The following is a 27404-nucleotide window of genomic DNA, read 5'->3' as shown; positions in this document are numbered from 1 at the left end:
GCTGTGTCACCTTTCAACCAGGAGATAATCTAAATGGGAACAGTTTCTTTCCATAGGTTCGTTGTGTGTCTAGGCACATGAACATCACATGTGGGACATTCTGCTTGGAGCCGCAGAGGTTGTGGAAGCTTTAGGGGCCATCAGGCCAGCTGCCCCCCACTCCACTACTTCCTTAGGCTTGATTTAGTTCCAATGAACAGAAATTCAGGCTGGCTCAGGGGAGAAGGGAAGAGCATGGGCCAAAGTCAGCCCCAAGTTCTGTCCCCTTACCTACCCATGAGCTGGTTGAACTGGGGCACTTTAACCTGACGTCTGAGCTCTAGCTGTGTCATTTCGGAGGTAATAATCTGATTCCGCCTACTTCAGGAGGCTGCTGGGAGGGCTCAGCAGAATCAGTGAAAGCACTTAGAAAACCATCTGTGCGTTGTCATGTGCTGGAAATGCTGGTATTGTTGACACCTGACTTCCGGAGCACCCCACCCTGATCCGGAAATGGTTATGAAAGCTCCCCTCTTACTGAGACTCGTGAGTGTGTAGGGAGAGGAACTTTTACCCCTTTCACCAGAGGGGTTTATGCTCACAAGGCTGCGAGAACTGACATCTGTGTTTGGGCCTAAAAGTTGATAGCATACACGAATAACAGCTTAGCAACAGCTATGCTGCATGTTCCGGGAGAGCCAGGCGGTCTCCATTAGCGAAGCATGAATTGCGGGTGAGTGGCCAAGCCTGGCAGATGTAGGAGAAAGGTCTTTTTCATTAAGAGAGAGGCCTCTCCTGAACCTGTAGGCAAGGAATGTAAATATACATGGAAATAATCCATCAGTGGAGTGACTTGCCTTCATCAGACCTTGGAGAGAGGATGCTTTAGCTGCTGCTTGGAATATCACTAAGCTAGCAGAGTTGCCTAGGATACTGGTCACATGGGCCCATCTTCCAGACCTGTTCAAAATGATTTATTTTCCTTTATTTGGGAGACAAACGGGGAGAGGGTCAGAGGTACTTCCGAAGCTTCGTCCTCCTATAGAGGGGCCTTTGTGTGAGGCTGTCCTCACCTCCCTACGCTTGAGCTCCAGCAGCCCTTGCCCTTGGCAATAGGGACTAAAATAGCATTTCCTGTCCCAGTTCTCTTCCCCATTTTCTGAACTCTGCGTCATCCCACACAGAGGAGGCTCCACATTGTGTCCTTTGAGGGGGAAGGAGTGGCAGCAGTAACTAGGGAGGAGGCGAGAGAGCATGTGGCCGGGCCCTGCTGACACTAGGATCTTCCTAGGATGGCTGCAGAACACAAGTGGGCTGGCTCCGTCAGCTAACCACCCAACCAAGAAAAGGCTCTGGCTATTCTTATCTGTCTCAGAGCATATGCTTCTCCCTCCCAAGGTCCCAAGACAGGAATTTGCAGTAAATTCATTCTTCTGCGGCCCAGTCCTCCTGACCCTTAGACCGAAGTGTCATGCTGGCAGATCTTGCTACTGGCAGATCTGCAGTTGATGGATAGGTCTGTCCCATTTCTACTTGTCGATTTAATCTCCAGAGACAAAAAGCCCAAGGAGAGGGTATGGTGTGATGTAGAAAAATTCCAACCAAGTAGTTCCATATGTTACTTTGGACACTGTCTTCTGATTCTCAAAAATATCTAACGAGTGAAAAATGAAGGCAAACTCTCTCTTTTCTTCTTTCTGATTCTTTTGCTCTAGGCGGCTGTGTCTGTTTGTGTTTCTTGGAGAAGTAGGTCCCACTGGGAACAATGCCACCACCATCAGACATTGTCAAAGTAGCCATTGAGTGGCCAGGTGCTAATGCTCAGCTCCTTGAAATCGACCAGGTAAGCTCCTGCAATGAGAAGCAGAAGCAGGATCTGGGAAGTATGTGGCAGGGTTGTCTTCAGGGGTGGGGACCTTTAGCATGAGGAGGAAGAGCTAGCTACAGGATTATCAAGGCCTGTCCCTCCCCGTGGCAGAAGGTCAGTCCCCTGACTTGGGAGAGGCTTCCTCTTCAACAGAAGCTTCTGGGAGGCAGTTCATGTACAGGTCCTGGACTGATCCTGCTTGGCAACCCCTCCTCAAAACCTGGGTGTGAGTTGCATGTGGTTGTAGATGAAGGATCTCTCTCTCTCTGTCTTTCAGAAACGGCCTCTGGCATCCATCATCAAGGAAGTTTGTGATGGGTGAGTAGAAGCAGCCCTCATTCTGCACAATGGTAGGCTAACAACTAACGGGATGTTGTCAGACCTTGAAAGAAATCTCCAGTTAGCTGGATCCTGGGAGATCATTGTCTTACAAAGGAAGTATAGCTGAGGAGGACATCCCTAAGACCTTGTAGAAATCTCCACCCCCCACCCCCACCCCCAGTAAGCCGAGGAATGCCCTGCCTGAGGCCCTGATGGGGTGTTAGGCCCATGCTGAATTGTGTGGACCACCTTTTGCGGTACCAGTCGATACACAAAGCTGAGCCGGTGGTTTTGTCAGCATCTCAGGCTGAAGCTTTGGGTTTCCCCCATCCTCCAAAAAGGCCGCCCAATCCCTTAGGCAACTCTGCTGGAAATTATTAATACATCTGCAGCTTCTAGCCAGGCCCGGCAGAAGAGTCAGATGTCTGCATGGTGTGTTTCTTACATAGGTGGTCGTTGCCGAACCCAGAGTATTATACCCTCCGTTACGCAGATGGCCCCCAGCTCTACATCACGGAGCAGGTCAGTGCGGGAGGGGCAGAGTCAGATCCAAGGGAGGAGGTGGTGCTGCCTGCCTTGCTGACATGCAAGCAGCTTCTGTTTACTGAGGAAGAGCTGCCTCCCAGGCAGATGGGGGCGCAACAGCCCTGCCTCTAGTGGCTGGAAAGCCATGTCTTCTCCTTCTGAGGGCTCGGGGTGCCTGAGGGCTTGGGGGTGCGTGGAAGTGTTCTGAGAAGTTCTTGGGCAAGAAGCACACAGGAGTCCTGACTGAAGAGGCTCAGTTATAATTACTGTAAAAGACAGCAAGCTCTTGTTGATTCAGCTGGCTTACACAATTTTAATATTTTATCTTATTCTTTTTCTTCTTTGTTATCTAGACGCGCAGTGATATTAAGAATGGGACCATCTTACAGCTGGCTATCTCCCCGGTAGGTATTTGGCTCTCCTTTGGAGTACATTTGTTTAACACAAAAATGAGCACCCACCATGGGCCAGACTCTTCTAGAAACCAAGACTACAGAGCTTAAAAAGTCAATCTTTGAGGGCACTCAGTTGGTGGAGCATCTGACTCTTTTTTTTTTTTTTTTTTTTTGCATCTGACTCTTGATCTCAAAGTTGTGAGTTCAAGCCCCACATTGGGTGTAGAGATTACTTTAAAAACAAAAATCATTCTTTGCTCTCACAACATTGTTAGAAGTAAACACACAAAGGCCTCTCTCAAGCATCCTGACAGTTGCTTAGGGAGCTGTAGGGACTCAGAAAAGGGACTGCCTGGCTCAGCCTGAGGATTCCCAGAAAACCTTCCCAGAGAAGGGGACACTTAGCACAGATGTTGAGGGATAAGTGAGCATTCGCTGGGAAAGAAGAAAAGAAAGTATCCCCAGCAGAGACATGTGCTTTGTTTCTGGGAGGCTGGAGTACTAGATGGCAGAGGGCTTATAGCAACCAGGGGAAGGGTCCCAGACGGCCTGCTCGTGGGTTTGGACTTTATTCAGAAGGGAATATGGGGACATTGAAAGATTTTAAGCAGGAAGGTACATTATGTTTAGATGTATATTTTAGGAAGATCCCTGTAGTGACAGTGTGGTAGATGGGCTAAAAAAAGAAGGTTGGTGGTAGGAGGAATCTTTAAGAAGCTAATGAGGATGTTAACAGCCCATGAAGGCAAGTGCAGTGGAGACGAGCGGACGGGCGTGAGAGCTATTCAGAGGTAAATCTGGGGATATGGTGATAGCCTGGATATGGAAGGAAAGGAGAGAATCTGAGGTGACTCCCTGATTCCTTCCTCAGTGGTCCTTAAAGGTAACAAAGGAAGCAACCAGAAGGGCAGAGAGAAAACCAAGAGGGGGGTGTGGCGTAGGCCCAGAGGGCTGGGAGTGTGAGGATGGAGGAAGTGTGGTCTGCCCGAGAGCTGAGACCTAGTAAACTGAGAACAGAAAAGCTGTTTGTTGATCCGGAAAGTCCATAGTCCCTGGCGACTTCTGTGAGGACAGTTTTGGTGGGGTGATAAGTGGCAGCCAGACTATAGTGGTGGCAGCGTGAGGTCCCCGACTTTACCGCACTATCAGGAAGCTTGGTTGTCAAAGGAAGTAGACAGCAGAAGACAGGAACTCAGGGATGTGAAGCCAAAAAGATAATACTTTTTAGAAAGAGGTAAAACGTTCAAGGGTTTCAAAAATCAAAAAGTTTGCAAAGATGTAGTAAAAGGTCTCCCTCCCACTCCCGTCCCTCATCTACCCAGTTCCCCACCTCCTCTGACCCTTCATAGTTGCTAACTTCTGGTGCAATTTTTTGTATCTTTGAAAATAAGTTAAGATGGAAGAGAGGAAGGTTGATGGTGCAGGAAGGGGGATAATTAATGAAACAGGACCTCCCTGGGTCAGGACAGGAGGAACCCAAAGCCCAGGTGGAGGGATTTTTGACCATTTGGTCCCAGAGGAGGATGATCGATATGGGGGTCCCTTAGGGGTGGAGGGGCTGCCAGAAAAATTTTTTTTTAAGATTTATTTATTTATTCATGAGAGACACACAGAGAGAGGCAGAGACACAGGCAGAGAGAGAAGTCCTGCAGGGAGCCCGATGCAGGACTTGATCCCCGAACTCCGGGATCACACCCCAAGCCAAAGGCAGACGCTCAACTGCTGAGCCACCCAGGCATCCCAGGCTGCCAGAAAATTAAGGGCATGATGACGCTCATTTTCCTGGCAAGGCGAGAGACTGGTTCATCTGAGTGGAAGGGCAGTGTGGAGTAGTAACAGCTAACGGTTCCAGAAGGCCAAGCGCTTCGCATATATTGTATCATTTCATCTTGACAGACACCTGAAGAGATGGGTGCTCGATAGCCTCGTTTAGCAGATGGGCAAACTGAGGCTTGAGTTAAATGACTTGCCACTTGGTCACACAGACAAAAACATGGCAGAGCTGCCTTTCAAACCCGGGGCTGCCTGACTCCTGGCCAGTATTCCTACCAGCGAGTTCTGCTTTCCCCCTTCTCCGGAACTCTTCTCATCCTAAAGGCTTACGTCCCGCACCTCCACCCCCAGCCCGCATCAGCTCTGCTAGCTTAATATGACAGTCTGGGAGTTGCTTTCATAGCTGTAGCCGTAGCTGTACTGAAGCATTTTACAGACCTCCTGCGCAGAGTAGTTGACTTTCTCAGGAGTACATCTCTCTGGAGCAGGAGGCAGCGGCCCAGAAACACAGTCTCGGGAGGAAAATTAACATTTGGAGTTGGAAGTTTCTAAGTGTGATGCAGACCAGTGCTCTGCAAATTGTTCTATCCTGTGACCTTTTCTCGCAGTGTGCATTTTCTCCACTGTGGGGAGTCTGGAGGATTTCTGTGTTGAGAGCCATGTGCTGCTATAGGGCCATCTTTGTAATAAAAAAAAGAGGAGAGGCAGAGGGGAGCAGAGAGAGGTGAACAGGACTGACTCCTTGGCCAGCAGCAGGAGCTGGGATTCCATCACTTGCTTAGCATTGTAAGAAAAAATAAAGACCACAGGAGCACTTTGCTCTCAAGGCTCTTCTATTCCAGCTGAGAATATTAATTAACACGCAAAAAAATAGAGAATGATGCAGGCAAGTGGATTGCAGGGCACTGGCTATAGAGCTAGGAAGTTCCGCAAGAGGAAGGGCCGGCAGACTCTAGGGGAGGGCTTGTGGCTGGAGCTTGTAGAAAGGAAGCAAGCATTCTGCTGGAAAAAGTTCATGTGCTAGGAGAAGGTTGAGTCACCAGTCATCACTTTGAAAAAGCTATTTCAAAAGCTTCCGGCTCCTCGATGTTCTTAAAGGTTCCCTAGGACTGTCAGTTCGAGGAACCATGATATGGGCTTTCAGAGAAAGTTAAAAAAAAAAAAAACTTGTCAGGCTTATATTTTCAGATTGAAAGGGACTTTACTTTTTTTTAAAGATTTTATTTATTCATGAGAGACAGAGAGAGGCAGAGATATAGGCAGAGGGAGAAGCAGGCTCCACATGGGGAGCCTGATGCAGGACTTGATCCCAGGATCCTGTGATCTCAGGATCACAACCTGAGCCAAAGGCAGACAGACGCTCAACCATTGAGCCACCCAGGTGTCCCTGAAAAGGACTTTAAAGGTGATCATCAGATTAAATTCTCCATCCAGTGCAAGAATCCCTCGTGAAGCATCTCTGACAGCCAGTTGTCCTGAGTCTCCTTGATTGTTTTTAGTGACTGAGAGGTCGTTATGTCGAGACAACCTGGTCCACTGTCTAATGGCTTAAATTAATAGAAAACTCCCCTCTGTGGAGCCAGTATTGTTTTCTCTATGACTTGCTGGAGGTGGTGGACTATTGTCTCCCGGTCTTTTGTAGTCCTTCACTGGGAAGTTTCTGTAATCCATAGACCAGAGCACTACAGAAAGGATATACGTAACTACAGATTGGTCTTGGCACAATGGTAATTCCATGATTGATCCAACAAGCATTTTTTAAGCAACTCCTAGACAGCATGAACAAGTAGTTCTGCCTCGGGCTTGGATGTCCACAGAAAAGCCTTTATGAGCTACTCACAGAGCAGTAACCTGCCACAAGGAGCAGATGGCATACATCTTGTCCCTGGTGTCATAGTCCCAGGCTGCACGCCAGCTGATGGAGAGGACCCAGTCATCCAACATGGAGACCCGGCTGGATGCCATGAAAGAGCTGGCCAAGCTCTCTGCTGATGTGACCTTCGCCACTGAGTTCATCAACATGGATGGCATCGTCGTGCTGACACGGCTTGTGGAGAGTGGAACCAAGCTCTTGTCCCAGTGAGTATTACTGAGCTCTTACTGGGGGAGTTTCAGAAGTCTTCCATTCATTCTGCAGGGGATCCTTTTCTCATATTCACTGAGTCACCTGAATTTATTGAACACCTTCTATATACAGAGCAGTGTGCCCAGTACTGGGGTCTGTAAGAGGAATTCTCTCTTGTGGTCCTGAATCTTGTAGTCTAGTTGGTCTTCACAGATGCCAAGCCATAGTGAAATGAGGGGGTATAGGAAGAGAGAGGGCATGTCGTGACAGATCTGTACATTTATGGAAAATGATTGGCCTGGTGGAAGCTAGTGAGTGGACTATCCATGTTATTGACCAGAAAAGATCTGTCTATTCTTAATCGTCCCCCTGCTTCGTCCCTGTCCAGTCACCTCCCACTTCTGCACACGCACATGCACGCGCACACACACAGGGCTTCCTCCGTGCTCACCATGGGTTCGCCATCTCCCTTCCACCCATATTCACAGGGAGGAGGTCCCAGGAGTATCGCTCCAGAACTTTGCGATACTCCGCGGACACCTCTGTGGTGCTCCAGTGCTAAGATGAGTGCAGCGGGACACTGTGCTGTGAATGATTAACAGATGTTTAGTTAGCTGTCTAGGCCAGTGGTGGTTTTCTGTCTCTCTCAGCTGGCACAGGGGGAGTCTGAAATCTTCAGTCAATAGACCACCTTTTGAAATTTTCAGCCAAACAAAGCAACTAATCACAGGTGTTTAAGTCTTGGATTTTGCGGCTGCACTGACCTCCTGAAACCTTCAGTGGCCATCAGCCTTCTGCCATCTCTGAGGGGTGCAGGATTAGACTGGCCCTGGTTTCCTCCTCTTTAACCTGGAGATGCTGCTTATATTGGAGTATCGCCATGAGGAGTGTTGTTAACGGGTCCAAATCTGCCTTGCCAGTGGGAATAAGGTTTGTTAAATCTAGAGCACCGTACAGATGTGTAAAGGGTTGTATGTAGAGAGAGAAGGGACACAGGAGAGACGGCGTGGTAATCCCCATCCTCCATCAGCACTGCAGCAGGGCTTTGCATACACTGTCATCTTGCCGCCGCCACAACCCTGTGATGTTAATGCTGTGAGATAAACTCAGTTTGACAGAGGAGGAATTTGAAGTTTGAAAAGATAAAATTTGCATAGTTAGTAAATGGTTGAACAGGAATGGAGCCCGGGTCTGGGGTTTGTACTCTTTGTCCTATACTCTGCTGCCTCTCGGCCTTGAACGTGGGCTGTTATTTCCCTTGGATACGCCTGCCAAGTATTGGGGTTGATAAAAGTCTGATACCTTTTTGGTTTTGGGAAATGGATGAGTGATTGTGTTTAGATGAGGTGATATGGGGAAGGAGAGCCAGTGCCCAGGTAGCTCTTTTTTTCCCAGAGATGTATACCTGGACAGAATCTGCTGCACACCTGGCGAGGGATGCAAACAGGTGCTTATTCATGGCTGTGCCTACCCACCCCTTGTGGGGCATTTAAGCTCAAAGCCATCTCCATTATGGCTGCCATCACACCTGTGTTCCCGGTTTTGAATCTTTGTATTATTTTGTGTGTGTTCTGCTTATGTCTCAGCTACAGTGAGATGCTGGCATTCACCTTGACTGCCTTCCTAGAGCTCATGGACCATGGCATTGTCTCCTGGGACATGGTTTCAATCACCTTCATTAAGCAGGTGAGGCCTCCAGCATTCCATCTTCCTCTCCTCCCTCTGTGGCCAGTTGTCCTCTCAGTTTATGGAGAGATGCAAGCAAGACAGTCATCCTACTGAGAGTTAACTTTCTATCCCCCAAGGCCTGACTTTTCATCCTCATGCTTGGTCTTCCTGGGATCCTGAAAGAGTTCCTTCACTGTTCTGTCAGGGCCTGCTCTGAGAAGATGGAAACAGGTTTTCAGAATTGACTGTGGCCAAAGCGGGATGGGATGATTAGTGAGACTTGAGATGATCCCAACCAGTCAATCAGTACCAGCCCTGAGTCTTCTGACCTACTTCCCAAGAGCTCCCTTCTCTTTGGCTATACATGTTCATTTTGTTCACCTTTTACCTTAGGTTTACAAGTCTGCCTTCTGTTGACAAAGCAGCCTGCAAAGCAGCTTGTTTGGATGGTCAGATCAAACTTGGTGGGTGGGAGGGGACACTTTTACTTTTGCCCTCCTTTCTTCGACAGGAAGAGGCGGCATCAATGCCAAAAACTGGACTAAACTCAATGAGTAATATATCCACAGATACAGAATCAGAGCTGTCATTGGCTTGGGACACTGGGTACCTCCTTTTTTTTTTTTTATTTTTTATTTTTTTATTTTATTTTATTTTATTTTTTATTTATTTATGATAGTCACACACACAGAGAGAGAGAGAGAGGCAGAGACACAGGCAGAGGGAGAAGCAGGCTCCATGCACCGGGAGCCCGATGTGGGATTCGATCCCGGGTCTCCAGGATCGCGCCCTGGGCCAAAGGCAGGCGCCAAACCGCTGCGCCACCCAGGGATCCCCCACTGGGTACCTCCTGATGCTGGAAATATTCAGACAAAAGTGAAATGACCATGTGTCGGGGACATTATAATGGGGGTTGAGAATAATGGGAAATTACTAGATCACAAGACTTTGAGGTTTTCCTGTCAAGCCTCTGCTGTCCTGTGTGCATGCAGGGACAGAACATGTGACAGGAGAAGGGTATGTCGAGATAAAAGGAGACCCCAGGAAAAAAAAAAAAGGAGACCCCAGTTTCAGTAAGATCCTCTGCTTTCTACACTCAGCTTTTTCATGCCTGAACCTTTATTTTGAAAACAAAGGATTAAACCTTTAGATTTTGAGGAAACACAGTTGACTGGATGCTGTCGTTTGAAATTGAGTTGTCCATGCCTTGGGAAACCCTGGCACACTGGCCAGGGTGGCTCTACACTAGGTACCAGTGACTTTATGGGGATAGCTGCCCCCATGTAGGCAGCGCACCTGGAGGAACCCTTCATGAGCTGATAATCAGAAACCCAAGTCGCCCAGTGCTCTCAGACCCTGGGCTTCCTGACTGATCTGACCTTCGCTGGCTGTAGATTGCAGGGTATGTGAGCCAGCCCATGGTGGACGTGTCAATCCTTCAGAGGTCCCTGGCTATCCTGGAGAGCATGGTCTTGAACAGCCAGAGCCTGTACCAGAAGATCGCCGAGGAAATCACCGTGGGACAGCTCATCTCTCACCTCCAGGTGTGAGTAAGACACCCTGCCCCAGCCTCCCTTCTCGCCTCTTATTTCAGCCTCCCTTCTCGCCTCTTATTTCCAGTACATCTCCTTTGCTTGTGTTCCATGCCACCGGTCTGCTTGCTCACTCATTCATCACTACTTCCACACTAGTGCCAGGACGCTCCCATGACCTGGACCCAATCGTGTCATGCTCTCGCTAAAATCCTCATGGCACTCCTTGTCCCTCAGGATGAAGCAGAGTTCTCCCAGCCTTCCTGCACTACCATGCACCACATACAATTAGATGCTCTCTCCTCTACGGGCCAAATAGTCTCTGTTTGTACCTGTAATAATTATATAAAATTCTCTATTTTTATTACTCATCTCCCATTTAAAATTTTGAACTCTCTGGGAGGAGCGACCAATCATTTTTGGGTCCCCTGCCTTGATTTAACTAGAAATCAATTAGTATTTGTTGTATGAACGTTTAGCAGACAAACGGTATGCTGTGGGGGGTAGCAAGAAATATTGTATAGGGTATGACTTCAGGCTATCCATTCAGATCACAGCTCTCTTGCATGCTAACCACATCTCTGCCTTTAGCAAGTTACCTGGTCTCTGGTCTTGGTTTCCTCATCTCTAGACTGGGGTTAATCCTCTCCACCACTCAGACTTGTGAGGATCAAAGGAGATAACAGATCTTGCATCATGGCCAGTACAGGATATGTATACAATTCAAGAGTTCTTTGCTTTTGTTTGTTTTCTAAGAAGCTGAACACAGGGGCACCTGGGTAGCTCAGTCCATTAAGCATCTGACTCTTGATCTCTGCTCAGGTCTTGATCTTAGGGTTGTGAGCTCAAGCCTGGCATTGAGCTCTATGTAGGACCTATTTAAAAAAAAAAAAAAAAAAAACACACACACAAAAAAACACAAAGAACCAACTAAGAAGCTTATCACATCTTAAAACATTTTATCAGACAGGAAAACCAGAAAACAGATGAACCCTTTGGAGCACTGTTCCCCTCCTCTCCATTTTCTTCACTTCACTTTAACCCTTCTATACAATTTAAGGGGGCTGGACCCCCAAAGCAACATGGTAATACTGTTGATTCCTTTCTGACTCTTGCTCCCTTTTAGCATTTCGGACATGGACAGGTGCCAACAGAATGCCCTGTCAGTTCCCAGGGAAGCCACAGCTCCCAGCTTTGCTTGTTTATAGCAGCCTTGTCTTCACTCAACTCTGCTCCCAACCCATACCTCCCCCTCGCACAACTAATCCAAGTAAAAAGAAAGCACAATTTGCAGCTCTGATTTCTCCTTGTCACTTCTAAGGAATTCTTCAGTCTCTGTTTTCATACCCCAAAGCTAAAAAGATTGTTTGAAGTGAAGGGAACATTATAAACTCCAGATGGAGAGTTCTGATTTTCCTGACGGCAGACTTATCCCTCTGTTTCTTTGTTTCTGAATCAGGAATGACCCAGTTGCGTCCCCAAGGATGATATGAAAAGCATGGCTTTTCTCAGGGGTCGGTCTGTGAATATTTTCAACCTGTTGCTGTTACTAGAAATTCTGGCCTCTTCTATTTGGGCTGGGACACTTAGTGCCTTCCATGAGACCCCCCCCCCCCCCAGGACACCTCTCACCTGACCAGGACGTCAACTGGCCCATCTAAAAAGAAAGCCACCGTGTGTACCCCCAGTGTGGCAGGTAGAAGCATCTTGCCCAGTGCCAGGGTTATAAGATTCCAGAGAATGGTTGTAGTTAATTTGTTTTAAAATGAAATAAGTTTATAGTTGAAGACTTTGAAAGTATAGAAAAGCAAAGAGTAAACCCTTTGCCCATTTCCCTACCTCCAGACACAACCACTGTTCACATTAAATTGACTGCTCTGCTAGTTGTTTTTTCTCTGCATGTTTTTATTTATTTATTTATTTATTTATTTATTTATTTATTTATTTATTTATTTCTCTGCATGTTTTTAACAGAACTGAGAGTTTACCATACATACTCTGTGTACCTTGTTTTGTTTTGTTTTGTTTTGTTTTTAATGGAATATTAAACCATGTATAATGGCTTGAACCTTTCCCATGTATAAGATTCTTCTTGGGGCACCTGGGTGGCTCACTTGTTCAAGCATGTGCTCAGGTCATGATCCCAGGGTCTTGGGATCAAGCCTTACATTGGGCTCTCTGCTCAGTGGGGAGCATATTTGTCCCTCTCTCTCTCCCTCTGCCCCTCCCTCTACTTGTGCTTTCTCTCTCTCTCTCTCTCTCAAATGAATAAATAAAATATTTTTCAAAAAAATAACGATTCTTCTAAAAGGGTAGCTCTAAATCTTTTACATCCCATATGCCTTTGAAAATCCAGTAACAGTTCTAGACTCTCACCTCCTTGGAGAAAATAACACATAGTCAACCAACTGCACAGAATAATTTCTGCACCATTTCTAGGGTTTACAGACACTCTACACCATCTCTGAATCCAGGAAGAAGAACCTCTACTCTGTATGTGATTTTTAATGATGATTTAGGACTTTAATGTATATAAACAGAGTTGTGACTATGGACATTTGGATTGTTTACCATTCTTTCTTTCTTTCTTTTTTTAACAGTACTTGAATGAAATGCTTTGCCAATACATCTTACCCAGCTCTCTGATTACTGTCTTTGGATAAATTGCTATTGGTGGAGTTGCCCACTTTTCAGGCTTTGGAGACTTCACCCTGGATCATTAGTTGATTACCATCTTCGAGCAACTGTTGTAAACCCCCCTAAGTGTCCTCTTGCTGGTCAGTCCTCTAATCTCCCTCTGCCTTCTTTCTCCACTGGCACAGCTCCAACCAGGAGATTCAGACCTACGCCATTGCACTGATTAACGCGCTTTTCCTGAAGGCTCCCGAGGACAAGCGACAGGTCTGTGGCTGCCTTTTCAAGCTTTTCATCTGGGCTCTTCCAGGAGAAGAATTGTCTCCCACCCACCCTCCCCTCTGTTGTGCAGACAGCAGACATACAGCCATTGCCTCAAGAGTCCTTCCTCTCGTCCCTCTGTGTCAAGGGCCCTCAGAGTGGCCTTACTAAGGAAGACTTGGGGAAGATCTAGAAGGGGGAATCAGTGGGTCTTAGGGCCAAGCGGGGGCCTGCAAAAACTTTTTCCTCCAAATGGCTTGAGAGTAAATATTTCTTGCTCTGTGGGCTTATGGTCTGTGTGGCAGTTGTTTAAGCTTGTCATTACGGCCAAAATAGCCTCAGACAATAGGTAAACAAGCAGGGGTGGCTGCTTTCCAAAAAGACCTTGTATATGCAACTAGATGACGAGCCCAATTGGGTCTTAGCAGCTGACCCAGGCTAGAGGATCGAGAAGGGAGAAGGAGGCCCTCTAGGCATCACTGTTGAGTTCAAGGAAACCAGCACAAATGAGATCTTGACTTAAGGAAGCAAGTGTGTGGGGACTTGGCATGAAGTTTCATGGATAAAGACCCTCTGGCCCAGATTCTAAGCTGCTTTCTTCCCCTGTCCATTAGCTGTGTGACACGATACAGACAGCTCTGCTTCTCCGAAGCCCGATTCCCTCACCTGTACCATGGGAGCAGCAACATATGCCCAGTGTGCTTCACAGGGATGTCACAAGGGAAAATAAGAACTCTGTTTTACAAATGAGGAAATCAGGAATCAGCCGGGCGGAAGAATGACCACTGACCTGAGCCCAGGGCCCACAGGCTAAGTGCTTTTCCTTGCTGGGCAGGTGCTTGAACCTCTCGGGTCTCTGTTTCTCTTTCTATAAATGAAAGGGCCAGAGGAAATGATCTCTAAGGGCCCGTCCACCTATGACAATCTGGATATCTCTGTTAAAAGCCCAAGTGGTGTATAGAAGAAAGACTTTTAAGTTCTCTGTCAATGCCATGGGCTCTGTAAGTTGGAATTCATGTGGGATCATGAACCAAGCTCTTGGTGGGTTCCAGGGGGAGGACCAGCAGCATCTATGGTTCTGTCTGTCCTTGTCTTTCTTGGATGGCTTTGTTCTGTTAATCTCTCCCTTCCCAGTCCTGTTTTGAACATCAGCTGAAAGCTCATTCTTCCATCTGCTTCTCTCTGTGCTTTTTGCTTTCTGCCGGCAGGACAAGCACCTTAACCCTCTAGACCTGCCTGTCACTGTAAGTAGCACCGCCGTGTGGAAAGGGCCCCAGCTCTCTTCCAGGTGGGGAGGTCAGAGCTGGGCGATAATCTCATGCTCTGATCTAGGTGTTCATGGAACTCCAAGACCCAGGGAAAGGTTGTATGCTGTAAACATCAGAGTGCTCAGGGAAGTGCTGGAGACCAGCATCTCCAGCTAGGACTTCTAGGATTAAGGGGATGCCTGCCCTAGGGAATCTGCCCAGTCTTTCCTTTGTAACCTGCCTTTAGGTAAGTTTGTGGTTCAGCCAGGGGAGATCAGATTCAGAAGTAGCCTGAGACTTTCATCTCGGTAATAGGACGGATGCATCTTCTCCCAGCTTGGTACGGCAAAGAGTAAAAATAAATCCATGTTGCTTCGGATGCGTACTACACCATAGGAATTTGAAAAAGTTTAAATGGTTGTCAGAAGGGAATTTGCATGCTTGTTTCTTGGTTAGAAGGAGCTTTAGAGGTTGGCTTTATGAGGCTATGAAGAGGGTAAATGCTTTCCCCCAGCACCCAGAGAAGCTTTTGGTCTAAGGCCATTATATTCCAGCAGTAGACGAATGTCAGTTACCCAATACAACCCACTTTGTGAGTTGTCCACAGCAAGATTTAATCTCAAGCCGACTTCCTATAGCTACCAAAGGAGTTTCTAGGCCACCTTCCTAGGCTTTGGAGACTTCACCCTGGATCATTAGTTGATTACCATCTTCGAGCAACTGTTGTAAACCCCCCTAAGTGTCCCCCCTTTGCTCTGCCAGCCAGTGTGTGCTCAGGGGATGCAAAGTAAAACTTAATGTTCCCAGTAGCGTCAGCCACTTGGAATATGGCTAGAAATGCAGAAGTGAGAGGGAAGGGCCTTTTAGCTCTGAGAAAAATGAGAGTGCTCACAGATACTGCTCCACAGGAGAGGTGTGACAGCTCCCTCAGGCCCATTGATTTAGAATTATCCATAAAATTAAATTAAGGCAGCAGTTTAGAAAGTGAAGTCATACTAATTAACGTGGTAAGAAGCAATGGCCGAGATTGGAAGGAAGAGACAGAAGAATTATGAAAAGCTGTCAGAAAGATTAAAAGCACAGTAACCTTGGGACCATTCTGTTTAGGGAAAAATAACCTCACATTTCAGAGCTCCTCGGGGCTGCAGAGTGTCATAGCACACCGCTCTTCTGCTGAAGCCGAGTCCTTGGCAGTGATGAAGTTATAATCATTGTAGTCCCTTCAAAAATAAATGTCTATAGTATATTTTTAGAGAATATGCGTAAGGCCGGTCAAAATAAGGTCCTGAAAGGACCCTTGAAGCTTCGCTCCCTGGAAGACTCATTTATGTAGGATACTTTATTTCCTGAGTGTGCTAAATAAATAGTGTTACTGTCAGAATCTGAACAAAATATAATAAAAAAGATGGCCCTATTATGAGAAATTACCCAAAAGCACCAACATTCTATTCTCCAAACCAGAATCAGAAGTGAATCAAGGACTACTTACTGTTTCAAAAGAGCATCTGCGCCCCTGACTCTGCCAGCTGTTGTGGCGCCGGGGGTGGGGGAAGGGGGCCAAAGCCCTCGCCTTGGGTTGGAGGAGTGCCTTCCAGCCTTGGTGGTGGGTGTCTACCTGGAACAGTACATGGGAACCGTCATGCTGCTCTGTGCTCCGTATACATTGTCCATTGCCCAGCATCCTTGTGACACAAGTGTCTCGTCCTGAAGCAGTCTTTGTTGCTCTTTGGAAATGATGTGGTGATTGTGCCATTGGGGAGGGTCACCCTGTTTGAGTTGATTTGCACTCCCAGAAAAAAGCATGAGGGAATTTTTCTGAGTATACAATAGGTTTGGTGGTCTTTGGATTTTTTTTTTCTCCATTTGCCCACTTTCCATTTGAAAGGAGAAAACATTTAAGAGAAAAAGCCCCAGAGCCCTGATATCACTTTTCGCTTGACAGCTGTCACAGCTGGATGCCTTACCACCTTGCCTTACATTTGCTTGTTTTTCTCAACAGGATATGGCCAATGCATTTGCACAGAAGCACCTTCGGTCCATAATCCTGAATGTAAGTCCCCAGAACAAAGCTGTATTTTGTCACTAGTGAGAGCAATTATTACTGTTACTGTAGTCGTATTATTATTATTGAAATTACTGTTGAGTGGGGAGGGCACTCAAAGGAACCTACCGATAGGTGCTAATAAACCCTTGGTAAGCTGGAAAGCTTTTTCTTGTAGTCCTCTGTAAGCAGAGCTGTCTCCAGGAGGCTGGCCCACCAGAAATTGCAGTCTCTGAGGAGGTACTAAGGCCAGCGAGCTGTACTGTTTGTTGCCCTGCAACTCCCAACATTTTTTATCCAGAAGGAATGTGTTAAAACAGGCACAGAAGAGGAAAGTAATTCATTCAGCTAACACCAGTCAGACCTGAGTGGGACACTAGTGGAGGGCTGACTAAGACAGTGCGTTTGCTCTTGAAGATCTAGTCCAGTGGGATGGGGCCAGATCTCTGTGTGGTCAGTGGTTCCATAGAGCTTCACAGTCTGGGGGATTTCTGGAGGAGGAGCATGACCTGCCTTGAAGGAGGTGTCAAGAAGCCTCTAGAGGAATGAGGGCAAGTGAGGCTGAAGCTCCCTCTGCAGACCTAGGAGTATGCAGTGGGGTGGAGGGTGAGGCAGGGAGCCAGTGCGTGCCTGGCTGGAGGCTGGAGAGCAGCAAAGAGCAGATCAAGTAAGGCCTTAGTCTTTTTCCCAAGTGCAGTGGGGGGGGGTTTAATCAGGATGGTGACATAACCAGATTGGCATTTAGAAACCTCACACTAACAGGTGTGCGTGTTTCCTGGGTGTGTATGAGGGAGGAAAGTAGATGGGAGCTGGTGAGGAGGGAGGCATCTGGAAAGGGCTGACTCCCTGTCCCCACACAGGGATGTGGGTGGGAAAGAGCCGGCTTTGGGTGGGAAAAGCTGAAGAGAGCCAAGGATCTGGGGGGAAAAGGGGGCCGTTTTATCAGTTGTCAAAACCAAGGGAAAAACCAGGAGACCACAGTGAAAGGAATAAAATGAGAAATGAGAAGTCAGGGCAGCCCCCGTGGCTCAGCGGTTTAGCGCCACCTTCAGTCCAGGGTGTGATCCTGGAGACCTGGAACGAGTCCCATGTCGGGCTCCCTGCATGGAACCTGCTTCTCCCTCTGCCTGTGTCTCTGCTTCTCTCTCTCTCTCTCTCTCTCTCTCTGTCTCTCATGAATAAATTAAAAAAAAAAAGATGTCTCAAAAAAAGAAAAGAAAAGAAATGAGAAGTCAGGTGTGAAAAGCTTGATAATTCTGAGCATGAACTTCAGAGTCACCAGCCTCCTCCACTCTGCCATTAACCAATCTTTGATCTTGAGCAATTCACTTAACTTTGATTTGCTTTGATTTGCTCATCTGGATGGGAGGCCTGAAGGAGCTTATATATATACGGCGCTTAGCAGAGTGCCTGGCCCTGGGTAAGCACCCCGCTCACATCAGTAGTTACTTTACTGTGAACAGGATACAAAAGTGATAGAATTCAAGAAGGGCACTCTGAGCACTGGCAGAGTCAAGCAATGGGCTACTCTGAATACACAGAGCCCCCACTTCACCTTGTAGAGCCAGCTCCTGCCTGCTGGCCGTATCCCTAGTCAGAGCCCCACTGCCAGTCAGGCAGGAGGGACCTGAGCAGACTCTCCAGCCTGCTGCCTCCGAGGGATACAGAGCACACAGGCCCCATGCATGCTAGTCCACATACCTGAGCAGCTGTCTTAGGTGCCACCCTCTGCATGTATGGGAGGGAAGGTACCCTTCTGAGGGAAATTGAATGCATTTTTGAGGCTTATTATTTACCTCAATGGGATTAGTTCAGCTCATTTCTGGACAAACCTTGGAACAAGTGAAGATTCTACTAGAAAAGACAATTCAAGGTCAGGACTCAGCACTGAAATGGTTAATGCATGCTCACTGAAGTCCCAGGAGTTCAGGGAGTCAAGCCCAAGAGTGTAGCCCTTGAATTGCTCGGCAGTCAAACAGGACTTGAGGTAAAAGGTCTGAAACCATGACTCCTCAGACTGGAGCTGTACTCCTGGAAGCCATTACTGGCAGAGTGATTACCTTCCTACTATCATGTTTCTAAGTTTGAGAAAAGTGGATTAAAGTGAACGAAAACCATATCACATTAACTTTAACCTCTTCTCAAAGTGGTTTTCAAAATTATGGAGAGAAGAAAGGAGGAAGGAAGACAAGAGAGCTGGGTTGGGTAGGGTAGGGTAGGTAGGGTAGGGTAGGGTAGGGAAAAATCAGGAGCAGCAGAGGGAGGGGACACAGAGAAAGGAAGGGGCTTAGAGGGAGGCCAAATGAGGTAAGGAGGGGGCCTAGGAGACCCTGCACTGAGGCTGGGGGTGGGGTGGCTTGCTCAGGTTGGGGGAGGAGGAACTGAGGACTCCCCTTGGGATGCGAATGAGCCCCTACACTGAGCCAAGAGCAGGGAGCTAGAAAGAGCTGCAAACATTCTGCAGACATTCCACCACTTGGAGGAGGTGAGGGCCTGAGCGCACACACTCTAGTGAGGGGTTAGGAGCAGCACCATCTGTAGAACCTTCTGTAGCATGAAGGTGCTGTCAGAATGGTGGTCACTACCCATATATGGCTACTAAGCACCTGAAATGTGTGTAGTGTGACAGGGAGCTAAATTTGTCATTTTTTAAAATTTCAGTTAAAATACCCACATGTGGCTTGTGGCTGCCTGCCTTATTGAGCTGTGCAGATCTAGAGAAACAAGGAACACTCTGGAGTCACAGGTCAGGGAGCAGAAGTCTAGTCTAGAGCAGCGCCACCAAGTGGAAATACATTACAAGCCACTTATTTAATTTTAAATGACAATAGTACCAACATTAAAAAGGGAATATAGGAAATCAGATTTGATAATATATTTAATTTAACCCACTATATCCCAAATACTATGATTTCAATGTGTGATCAACATAAAAAATTGTTAATGACGTATTTTACATTCTCTTTTTTCACACTAAGGCTCTGAGATCTGGTGTACATTTGACATTTGCAGCACATCTCATTTTGGACTACCCACATTTAAAGTGTGGCTACCAAATCAGACTACACAGGTCCAAAGACCTCAGTCTCAAGCCAGGGCAAACTCTGTAGAGTTATGGAGCTCTAGAGCAGTGCTGTCCAGTAGAACTTTCTATGACAATGGAAATATCTTCTATCTACTGTATCATTGGGTGGTACCCACTGACCACATACACCTATTGAACTTAAAATGTGACTAGTGTGACCACAGACCTGCATTTTTAACTTAAATTAATTCTAACTAACGGAAATACATTCAGCCATATATAGCGAGTGGTTGCCGTATTGGGCAGCACAGCTCCAGAGATATAGCACTAGACTGAGAGGACATGAAGGACACAAAGGCGGTGTGTGTGTAAAACTGGGCAAGAGTCTCATTTGGGTGAGAAGAAAGCAAGAACAACAGGATTCAAGATGGTGGGTAGGACTGGAAAAAGCAAGAAATACAAGGGAGCAAGCCAGGAAGAGCTGCCATTGTGGAAGTGAGAACAGGACAATAGGAAGCGAGAACGTCGCCAGGTGCATTGATCAACCCGAGGGACAGAGGGAGAGAGGTAGCATGCAAGAAAAAAGATGGGGGTGGGGCATGAGGGCAGAGGATAGAGCCTGAAATGGGGTGGGCATCAGAGGTACTGAGTTGAGAGGGTATGGTGGGGTCATGGAAAGAGGGGACAGGATAGAATACAGGACGCAGGGAGGGGAGCATGCATGGAGTGATAGGGGAGAAGGTGACAGAGGAGCCTTGGGAGCTGGCCCAGGAGCATTAGCTGCCTTCCTTTGTGTAGTTATCTCCATGCCATTTCAAAAAAGTAGCCTGTCCTGAAGCCTCTACTTGGTGGGCCATCCACAACATTGTATATTTCGTTTTTTTTTTTTTTTTTTTTTTTTAATTTATTTATGATAGTCACACACAGAGAGAGAGAGAGAGAGAGGCAGAGACACAAGCAGAGGGAGAAGCAGGCTCCATGCACTGGGAGCCTGACGTGGGATTCGATCCCGGGTCTCCAGGATCGTGCCCTGCGCCAAAGACAGGTGCCAAACTGCTGCGCCACCCAGGGATCCCAACATTGTATATTTCTAAGGGAAGGCAAAGCAGAGTCCTCCACACACACTGTATTTCTTGGAGTGAGTATCCACCTGGAGGATGGTCCAGCTGCCAAGCCCTACATCATCATCTTAGCAGGGTAGCTGCCATCTTCCGTGTGGCCAGATACAGCCTCTGCCCCCTGGTTCCACTTCCTCTGCTCAGGGGAGTGCTGAAAAAGGTCTTGTGCCCTTGGGGCCTGCAGTGAGTCATCTCAGCCTGAATCAAGTCCTTTCATGCTCCATCCCTTCTAGAACTCGAAGTCTTGAAGTTCCGTGTGTGGGAGGGAAACCCTGTTCCTTGCCCAGCATACTTTCTTTTTCACCAGCATGGATGTGAGTCTTCAGCAGAAGAAAATCAGTTCCGCCCTCTGTCCCCTGCCTTTGCTTTTTCCAGCATGTGATCCGAGGGAACCGCCCAATCAAAACTGAGATGGCCCATCAGCTGTATGTCCTGCAAGTCCTGACCTTTAACCTTCTGGAAGAAAGGATGATGACCAAGATGGACCCCAATGACCAGGTAGGTGTTCAGCAGGACAGAGCATTCCTGGCTTAAATTATATGCCATTTGATGTGATGCATTCCACCGCTAGGCTATGCATTGAACGCCTGCTGTGTTCAGGGGTTGTGCTTGATTATGTCGGCAGATATGGTATGTGTTGCCCTGGGGAACCTGGCTCGGCCTCCCTGCCCTCTGTTCCTGCTGAGTGACTCTTTGGACCAAGCCCACCTCTGTCCTGCTAAGGCAGATGTGATGCCTTCTCAGAGATTGATCAGGGCCAGAGTCCTGCCTCCAAAAGCCCAACCTGCTCTTTCTTTTTCTTGCCTCCCTGGGTTAGCTGATTTACCTGTTGACTATCTATTTCACTTCTCAGGCTCAAAGAGACATCATATTTGAACTGAGAAGGATCGCATTTGATGCAGAGTCTGACCCAAGCAACGTCCCTGGGAGCGGTACTGAGAAGCGAAAAGCCATGTATACCAAGGACTACAAAATGCTGGGATTTACTGTAAGTTTCCCAAAGTATGAATCTTGGTGGGCTTTCCTCCCTGACAGAAGGTCGGAGGGCCCCACATAGAGCCCTGAGAACCCTCCCTACCACATAATGGTGGCCCTGGAATAGATGACACTAAGAAGCTGGGGGAGGGGTGCCCTGGCACTCGGTTTGCCTTGGCATGGCAGGTCACACATTTCTGCTCAGCATTGGGCCCTCTGGGATGACTCCCATCTATTGGAGGAACCAGGAGGTCAGTCACATAGGGAAAGATAGGAGCTCTCACAAGAGCAGCAAGTTCTCTGAAAAGTAGAAGTGAATATCTTGTGATAAGATAAAGCTTGAGGATGGACCTCCCTACTTGGTGCACAGTATGCTAGGCTCTGGGACACAAGAGCTAGTGGCATGGAGAGGAGGGCAGTAGGGCTTCCCCTCAGGTTGGTGCTGTATACTGGAGGCTATCAAGTCTCAAATCAGATTTCTTTATTTCCCCAGAACCATATCAACCCAGCAATGGACTTTACCCAGACCCCTCCTGGAATGCTGGCCTTGGACAACATGCTGTACTTGGCCAAAGTCCATCAGGACACCTACATCCGGGTAAAGACTGGGGGCCAACTGGCTCAGCCCTGCTGCCACATCTGCCTCCCTAATCTCCTGGCCTTCCTCCCCAACAGATCGTCCTGGAGAACAGCAGCCGAGAGGACAAACATGAGTGCCCCTTTGGCCGCAGCGCCATCGAGCTCACCAAAATGCTCTGTGAAATTCTGCAGGTTGGGGAACTGCGTAAGTCCGAGCCACCCCCCTCTTCTTACACCCGTTCCATAATAGGAGCCTAGGGACACTCGAGGTTATGAAGTCAAGGGTCAGTGGGACTGGACAACTATTGTGCTTTGTTTTGCTAATCACTGGGTGAACTGTGATCCCATCTTATCCTTGTTTATGGGAATCACGGCTGCTGCTTTGAACGGGTCATTTAACATGTTCAGGAGCTACGCCCCCGACCATGTGCTCCCATGGGTCAGGCAAGCTGAGCTGAGAGAGGGCAGAGCCAGACCAAGAGAAGAAAGCTCAGGAAATAGAGAAAGGCCCATCCCACACTCTTCATTCACCCTGGCCTTGCCCTGGAACTTGGGGGCACAGGACCCAGGTCTGCAGGCGAGTGCCCAGTTTCACCCTCCCGCTTCTCTTCTTTCATAGCAAATGAGGGCCGAAATGACTACCACCCGATGTTCTTTACCCATGACCGGGCATTTGAGGAGCTCTTTGGGATCTGCATCCAGCTGCTGAACAAGACCTGGAAGGAGATGCGGGCGACAGCGGAGGACTTCAACAAGGTCAGTGGCTCGGGGCTCCGACGCCCATGGGCTCAGGCCGTCATGTGACAGTCTGTGACTGCTGGCTGGCACCAGGGGACCACCTGAGCTTGGTCAGCAGCCCTGGGTCACAGGATGGGGTACTGGAGAACCGTGGCTCCCTCTGCAGCCTTGGAGCAGGGATCTGCCTGCTGCCCCTGGTGCCCTGGGCCCCTCACTTCTCCAATGGAGCAGGTACCTGCCCTGCCTGTCTTCTGTAGAGGACAGGAGGCTAAGCCTCGCAGTAACAGCTGTGGCCTACGGAGTACCACTGTGTACAAGCACAGATGAGGTTTTGTGGACTGGCATGAGACACAGGTCCTGGCCCTCCACGTGGTAGTCATCTGTGATACATACCAAGTACCCACAGTTAAGAGATGGGGTCAGAATCTGAGCCCATGCTGCCTGGAACCTGCCTGGCCCTCAGCAGTGGGGCTGAGGCAGCCACTCTCTTCCCTTTCAGGTCATGCAAGTGGTCCGAGAGCAGATCACTCGAGCTTTGCCCTCCAAACCCAGCTCTTTGGATCAGTTCAAGAGCAAACTTAGGAGCCTGAGCTACTCAGAGATCCTGCGGCTGCGCCAGTCCGAGCGGATGAGTCAGGATGACTTCCAGTCCCCACCAATTGTGTAAGTGCTGCCAGGTGGGCTTGCGGGGAGGCACCGCCACCTCTGCCGTCCCCTGACCTCCCTTTGCTCCTGTGTGCATCCACCCAGGGAGCTAAGGGAGAAGATCCAGCCTGAGATCCTGGAACTGATCAAGCAGCAGCGCCTGAACCGGCTCTGTGAGGGCAGCAGCTTCCGGAAGATTGGGAACCGCCGAAGGCAAGGTGAGCGGGCCTAGGCTGTCAGGCTGGTCCTGACTGCTCAAAGTCAGCACACTGGGGAGGGAGCAGGCAGGGAACAAGTCATCCTTTTGCCCTTCCTGTGCCTAGGCCTCTCCCAGAACTGTCCTTGGTCACCTGCTTGTCTACCCTTATGTTCCAGAACGTTTCTGGTACTGCCGCTTGGCACTGAACCACAAGGTCCTGCACTATGGTGACTTGGATGACAACCCTCAAGGGGAGGTGACATTTGAATCCCTGCAGGAGAAAAGTAGGTTCATTTCTCTGTTGATGCATCATAGTAGCTGGACTCGAGGTCACCAGAACAGAGTTGTAGTCCTGGCTGTTTCAAACTGATTATCTGGTCTTGGGCCACATGTCTCTCTGGACCTGTCTCCTCATCTGGCCTACTTCACAGGGCCACTTGGAGAGTTCAGTGGGATCACTGATGGGAATGGGGTTTGCAGATTGTCAGGGTGCTACAAGATGATATCAAAAGGCAGTAGTATAAGCAGAAGCTCTGAAGCCAGACTGACTGTATTCAAATACTAGCTTTGCCATTCACTCTAATCAATGGTAACCTCTGCCTTGGTGTCTTGTGCAAAATGGGAATAATAGGCACATTTCCTTTGTAAGAGGATTAAATGAGTCACTTAGGACAGGGACTGGGAGGTAGTAAGCACAGCTGTTTGCTCTGGCAGCGTTGTCGTCTTCATCACTGTGCCATGGAAGTGATGTGAGCGTCTGAGGGCCCCCATCCTTGGGGAATCAATCCCACAGCCCTGAACCGACCCCCAGTTAGATTTACCCAGCCCAGCAGGCCATGGCCTCTGGGAAGGGACCATGGAGGAGGAAAGAGCACAAGGCCACTCTCCCTGAGCTGATACAGCCTTCTGGTCTGGGCACTGGGGCTTCCCTCAGGCACTGGGGCTTCTCTCCAGCACTGGTGCAAAGACCCACGTACAGCATGGATCTTCCAGAAACTAATTGCTTTAATTTACCAGTTCCTGTTGCAGACATTAAGGCCATCGTCACTGGGAAGGACTGCCCCCACATGAAAGAGAAGAGCGCTCTGAAACAGAATAAGGTGAGTAGAGCAGCAGGCCTGCCGGAGTCACTGTCACTGTGACGCCTGGAGAGTTGAGTCGATGGTGGCTGCAGTTTAAGTGCATGTTCTCCTGCCCCCACTCTCTCCTTCTCAATTATTCCTGCAAGTCTTACTAAGAACCATTTTGAACATACACAGAAACAGACAGAACCCCCACATATGCATCACCCAGCCCCAACAACCAACACCCACCAGATCCTGCCCATCTACTTATTATTACTGCAAAGAAAACCTCAAGTATGATATCATTTCCTCTTAACTATTTAGAATGTATTTGTAAATCATAAGGACTCTTCACATAATCACAATACCATTATTACTCCTAAAAAGAAACTTAAAAAGTTATTTCATATCAAATGTTGCACAGATGTTTGTATTTCTTATAAGTAACATATAGTTTCTCTTCATAAAAATATGTAAATGTTTAATGTGTACACACACACGTGCATACTCATACCTATTTTGTTTGCAGCCAAATAGGGCATGCACACTGTGATTAGTCTTTAGTTCCCCTCTCTCTTTTCCATCTTTGTTTTCCTCTTTGCAGTTTATTAGTTGAAGAAATCAGGTTGCTTATTTGGTAGTTTCTCCAGGTCTGAAATGTGCTGATTGTCTCTCCATGGTATAGATCACCTTGTTCCTCTGTCCCAGATCTGTATGTTGTTGGAGAAATCTAGGGGGAGGCTCCAGTTCAGGTTTGACTCCCCTTTTGGGGGTTTGGGGGGAGCAGGATGACTTCCTAAGTGGCATTATGTTCTATCAAGAGACACATGATTGAGGTGTGATTGCCTCTCTTTTTGCAAAGTTAGCAGACTGTTGATGCTAAGTGCCTTGTCCACTAGTAAATTAAGATTTGCAAACTAGTGGTGTTCTAATGCGGTCATTTCTTTTCATTTATGTGCTGAACTACTTCTCTAAAGAGAAACTTACTATCATCTACTCTTGGCTTCCCAGTGGTCCAGTTTATTTAAGAAAGGAGAATATGTGCTTGATTCTTTCCTTTTATAAAAGTACCTACTTCTTTTTTTTTTTTTTTTTTTTAAGATTTTATTTGAGAGAGACTGTGCAGAGAGAGCACTAGCCAGGGTGGGGAGGGAGAGAGAGATGCAGACTCCCTGCCGAGCAGGAAGCCCAGTGTAGGGCTCAATCCCAGAACCCTGGGATCATGACCCGATCTGAAGTCAGATACTTAACCGATTGAGCCACACAGGCGCCTCTAAAAGTACCTACTTTAAAAACAGTGAGTTGGTTCTCTGGTATCATCCAACAGTGATTAATTTTGTGTATGTGTTTTGTTTTGTTTAGCATTTCTATGAACTCATGGATTGAAGCAAATGACATTTGTTCCAAGCCATTACAGTTATGTTGTTGATGCTTAAATTCTCTCATTTTTGGCCACATTTTATTATTGCTGTGGTGGCTTCTAAACTGTTAAGATTTTGAGTCTAATCACCAACATATGTACCGAAGGTAATCTACAGTCATGGACTCTGACATTCAGAGGTTTTGAGTGTTGAGAAAGGACTTTTCTCCAATGTTTAAAGCATCCACATCTTAGGTGTGACCCAGGCGGGTGGGTGAGTTACCACTCGTTCCCACTGTGCCTTGTCTCCAGCCACCCTCGTGCATGTGCCATGAGGCCTGATGATACCACATCTCAATCAGCACATTCAGCAATGGTGCCAGGTGACAAGGAATTTGGCCAGAGTTGCAGAGCCCAAGCCGTCCCACTACTCCACATAACTGAAACTTTTTCTCCTTCAGGAGGTGTTGGAGTTGGCATTCTCCATCCTCTACGACCCTGATGAGACCTTAAACTTCATCGCACCTAACAAGTATGAGGTGAGCATTGTGGGGCCGCTTTGGACAGCTGAGCCCTCTCTGTGACTCTTCAGCTGGAGGGACAGCCCCCGAAAGAGAGGAGGCCACAGCATGTCATGAAGGCTTTTGGCACTGAGCATCTACCAGGCTGGGGTCCATCCCCCTGAGCTGGGCTCCCCAGGTTACTCTTCAGCAGCAGCTATAAGTTGCCATTAGAAAAACAGGCTCATCAGGGGATAATCCAACTTGTTCAGACTAGGGAAATTCCCCCCCTTTTCAGTCTCCGCATGGCCACCTTCCAAGTGACCCTAACAGATTCTCCCTCCTTGGCTCCTGGGCGCATGTGGTAGTAGGACTGGTCCTCCTGACCCGGAGCCTGCCGTTGTACCTGTGGCACTGGGAGATACTGTAAGTTACATGAGTAACTGTGCTGGAGCCCCATGTGTTGAGCTCTGGAAGTGACAGAGGGGACTAGAGGTGGGCTTCTGGAGGGTGAGACGCTTTGGCCAGCCCCAAGATGCCAGTGAGTGCTGTTGGGAAGAAATGAGGAACTTAAAAAAAAAAAAAAAGAAAAGAAATGAGGAACTAGCAGGTGGGGAGATGGTGAGCAAAGGCAGGAGGAGTGAGAGGGACAGGTGGAGAATTCTGTTACTCCTCCTTATCACGAGACCCTCAAGTTCAATTTCTCTAGCACTTATTTTTAACATTTGTTGACAGGGCTTTTTGTTTGTTTACTTTTTTAGAAACAAAATTGAGATCCTACAGTGATTCCTTTTGTGCCCTGATTTTTTCTCCTAATATGTATTCCCTCCACTATTGCTTGTGTCATGGGCAGTTTTGGGTTAGTTGATGCTCTAGTACTTAGGTCTTATTTT

General features: G+C 47.8%; 1 protein-coding gene across 2 annotated transcripts in view; it reads left to right on the top strand.

Moving 5' to 3' along the window:
* The window catches only part of ELMO2 (engulfment and cell motility 2), a 40051-nt gene that overhangs the window by 10769 nt on the left and 1878 nt on the right, over positions 1–27404 (top strand). Inside the window, exons 2-21 of one of the 2 annotated variants that reach the window (XM_025470298.3) lie at positions 1695–1822; positions 2124–2164; positions 2617–2689; positions 3046–3096; positions 6758–6939; positions 8512–8611; positions 9988–10139; positions 12948–13026; positions 14229–14264; positions 16267–16317; positions 20827–20949; positions 21305–21439; positions 21920–22024; positions 22102–22210; positions 22625–22761; positions 23243–23406; positions 23494–23606; positions 23764–23871; positions 24605–24687; positions 26473–26550. In XM_025470298.3, the coding sequence (XP_025326083.3) occupies positions 1745–1822; positions 2124–2164; positions 2617–2689; positions 3046–3096; positions 6758–6939; positions 8512–8611; positions 9988–10139; positions 12948–13026; positions 14229–14264; positions 16267–16317; positions 20827–20949; positions 21305–21439; positions 21920–22024; positions 22102–22210; positions 22625–22761; positions 23243–23406; positions 23494–23606; positions 23764–23871; positions 24605–24687; positions 26473–26550 (1998 nt within the window). In that variant the 5' untranslated portion in view covers positions 1695–1744. The remainder of the gene's footprint in view (positions 1–1694; positions 1823–2123; positions 2165–2616; positions 2690–3045; positions 3097–6757; positions 6940–8511; positions 8612–9987; positions 10140–12947; positions 13027–14228; positions 14265–16266; positions 16318–20826; positions 20950–21304; positions 21440–21919; positions 22025–22101; positions 22211–22624; positions 22762–23242; positions 23407–23493; positions 23607–23763; positions 23872–24604; positions 24688–26472; positions 26551–27404) is intronic. The other variant, XM_035705575.2, reaches the window with a different exon arrangement.

Source organism: Canis lupus, chromosome 24, assembly GCF_003254725.2.
Source record: "Canis lupus dingo isolate Sandy chromosome 24, ASM325472v2, whole genome shotgun sequence".
NCBI lineage: Eukaryota > Metazoa > Chordata > Mammalia > Carnivora > Canidae > Canis > Canis lupus.
The sequence above is the reverse complement of the archived record's forward strand: the minus strand, read 5'-3'. Positions and strand labels throughout refer to the sequence as shown.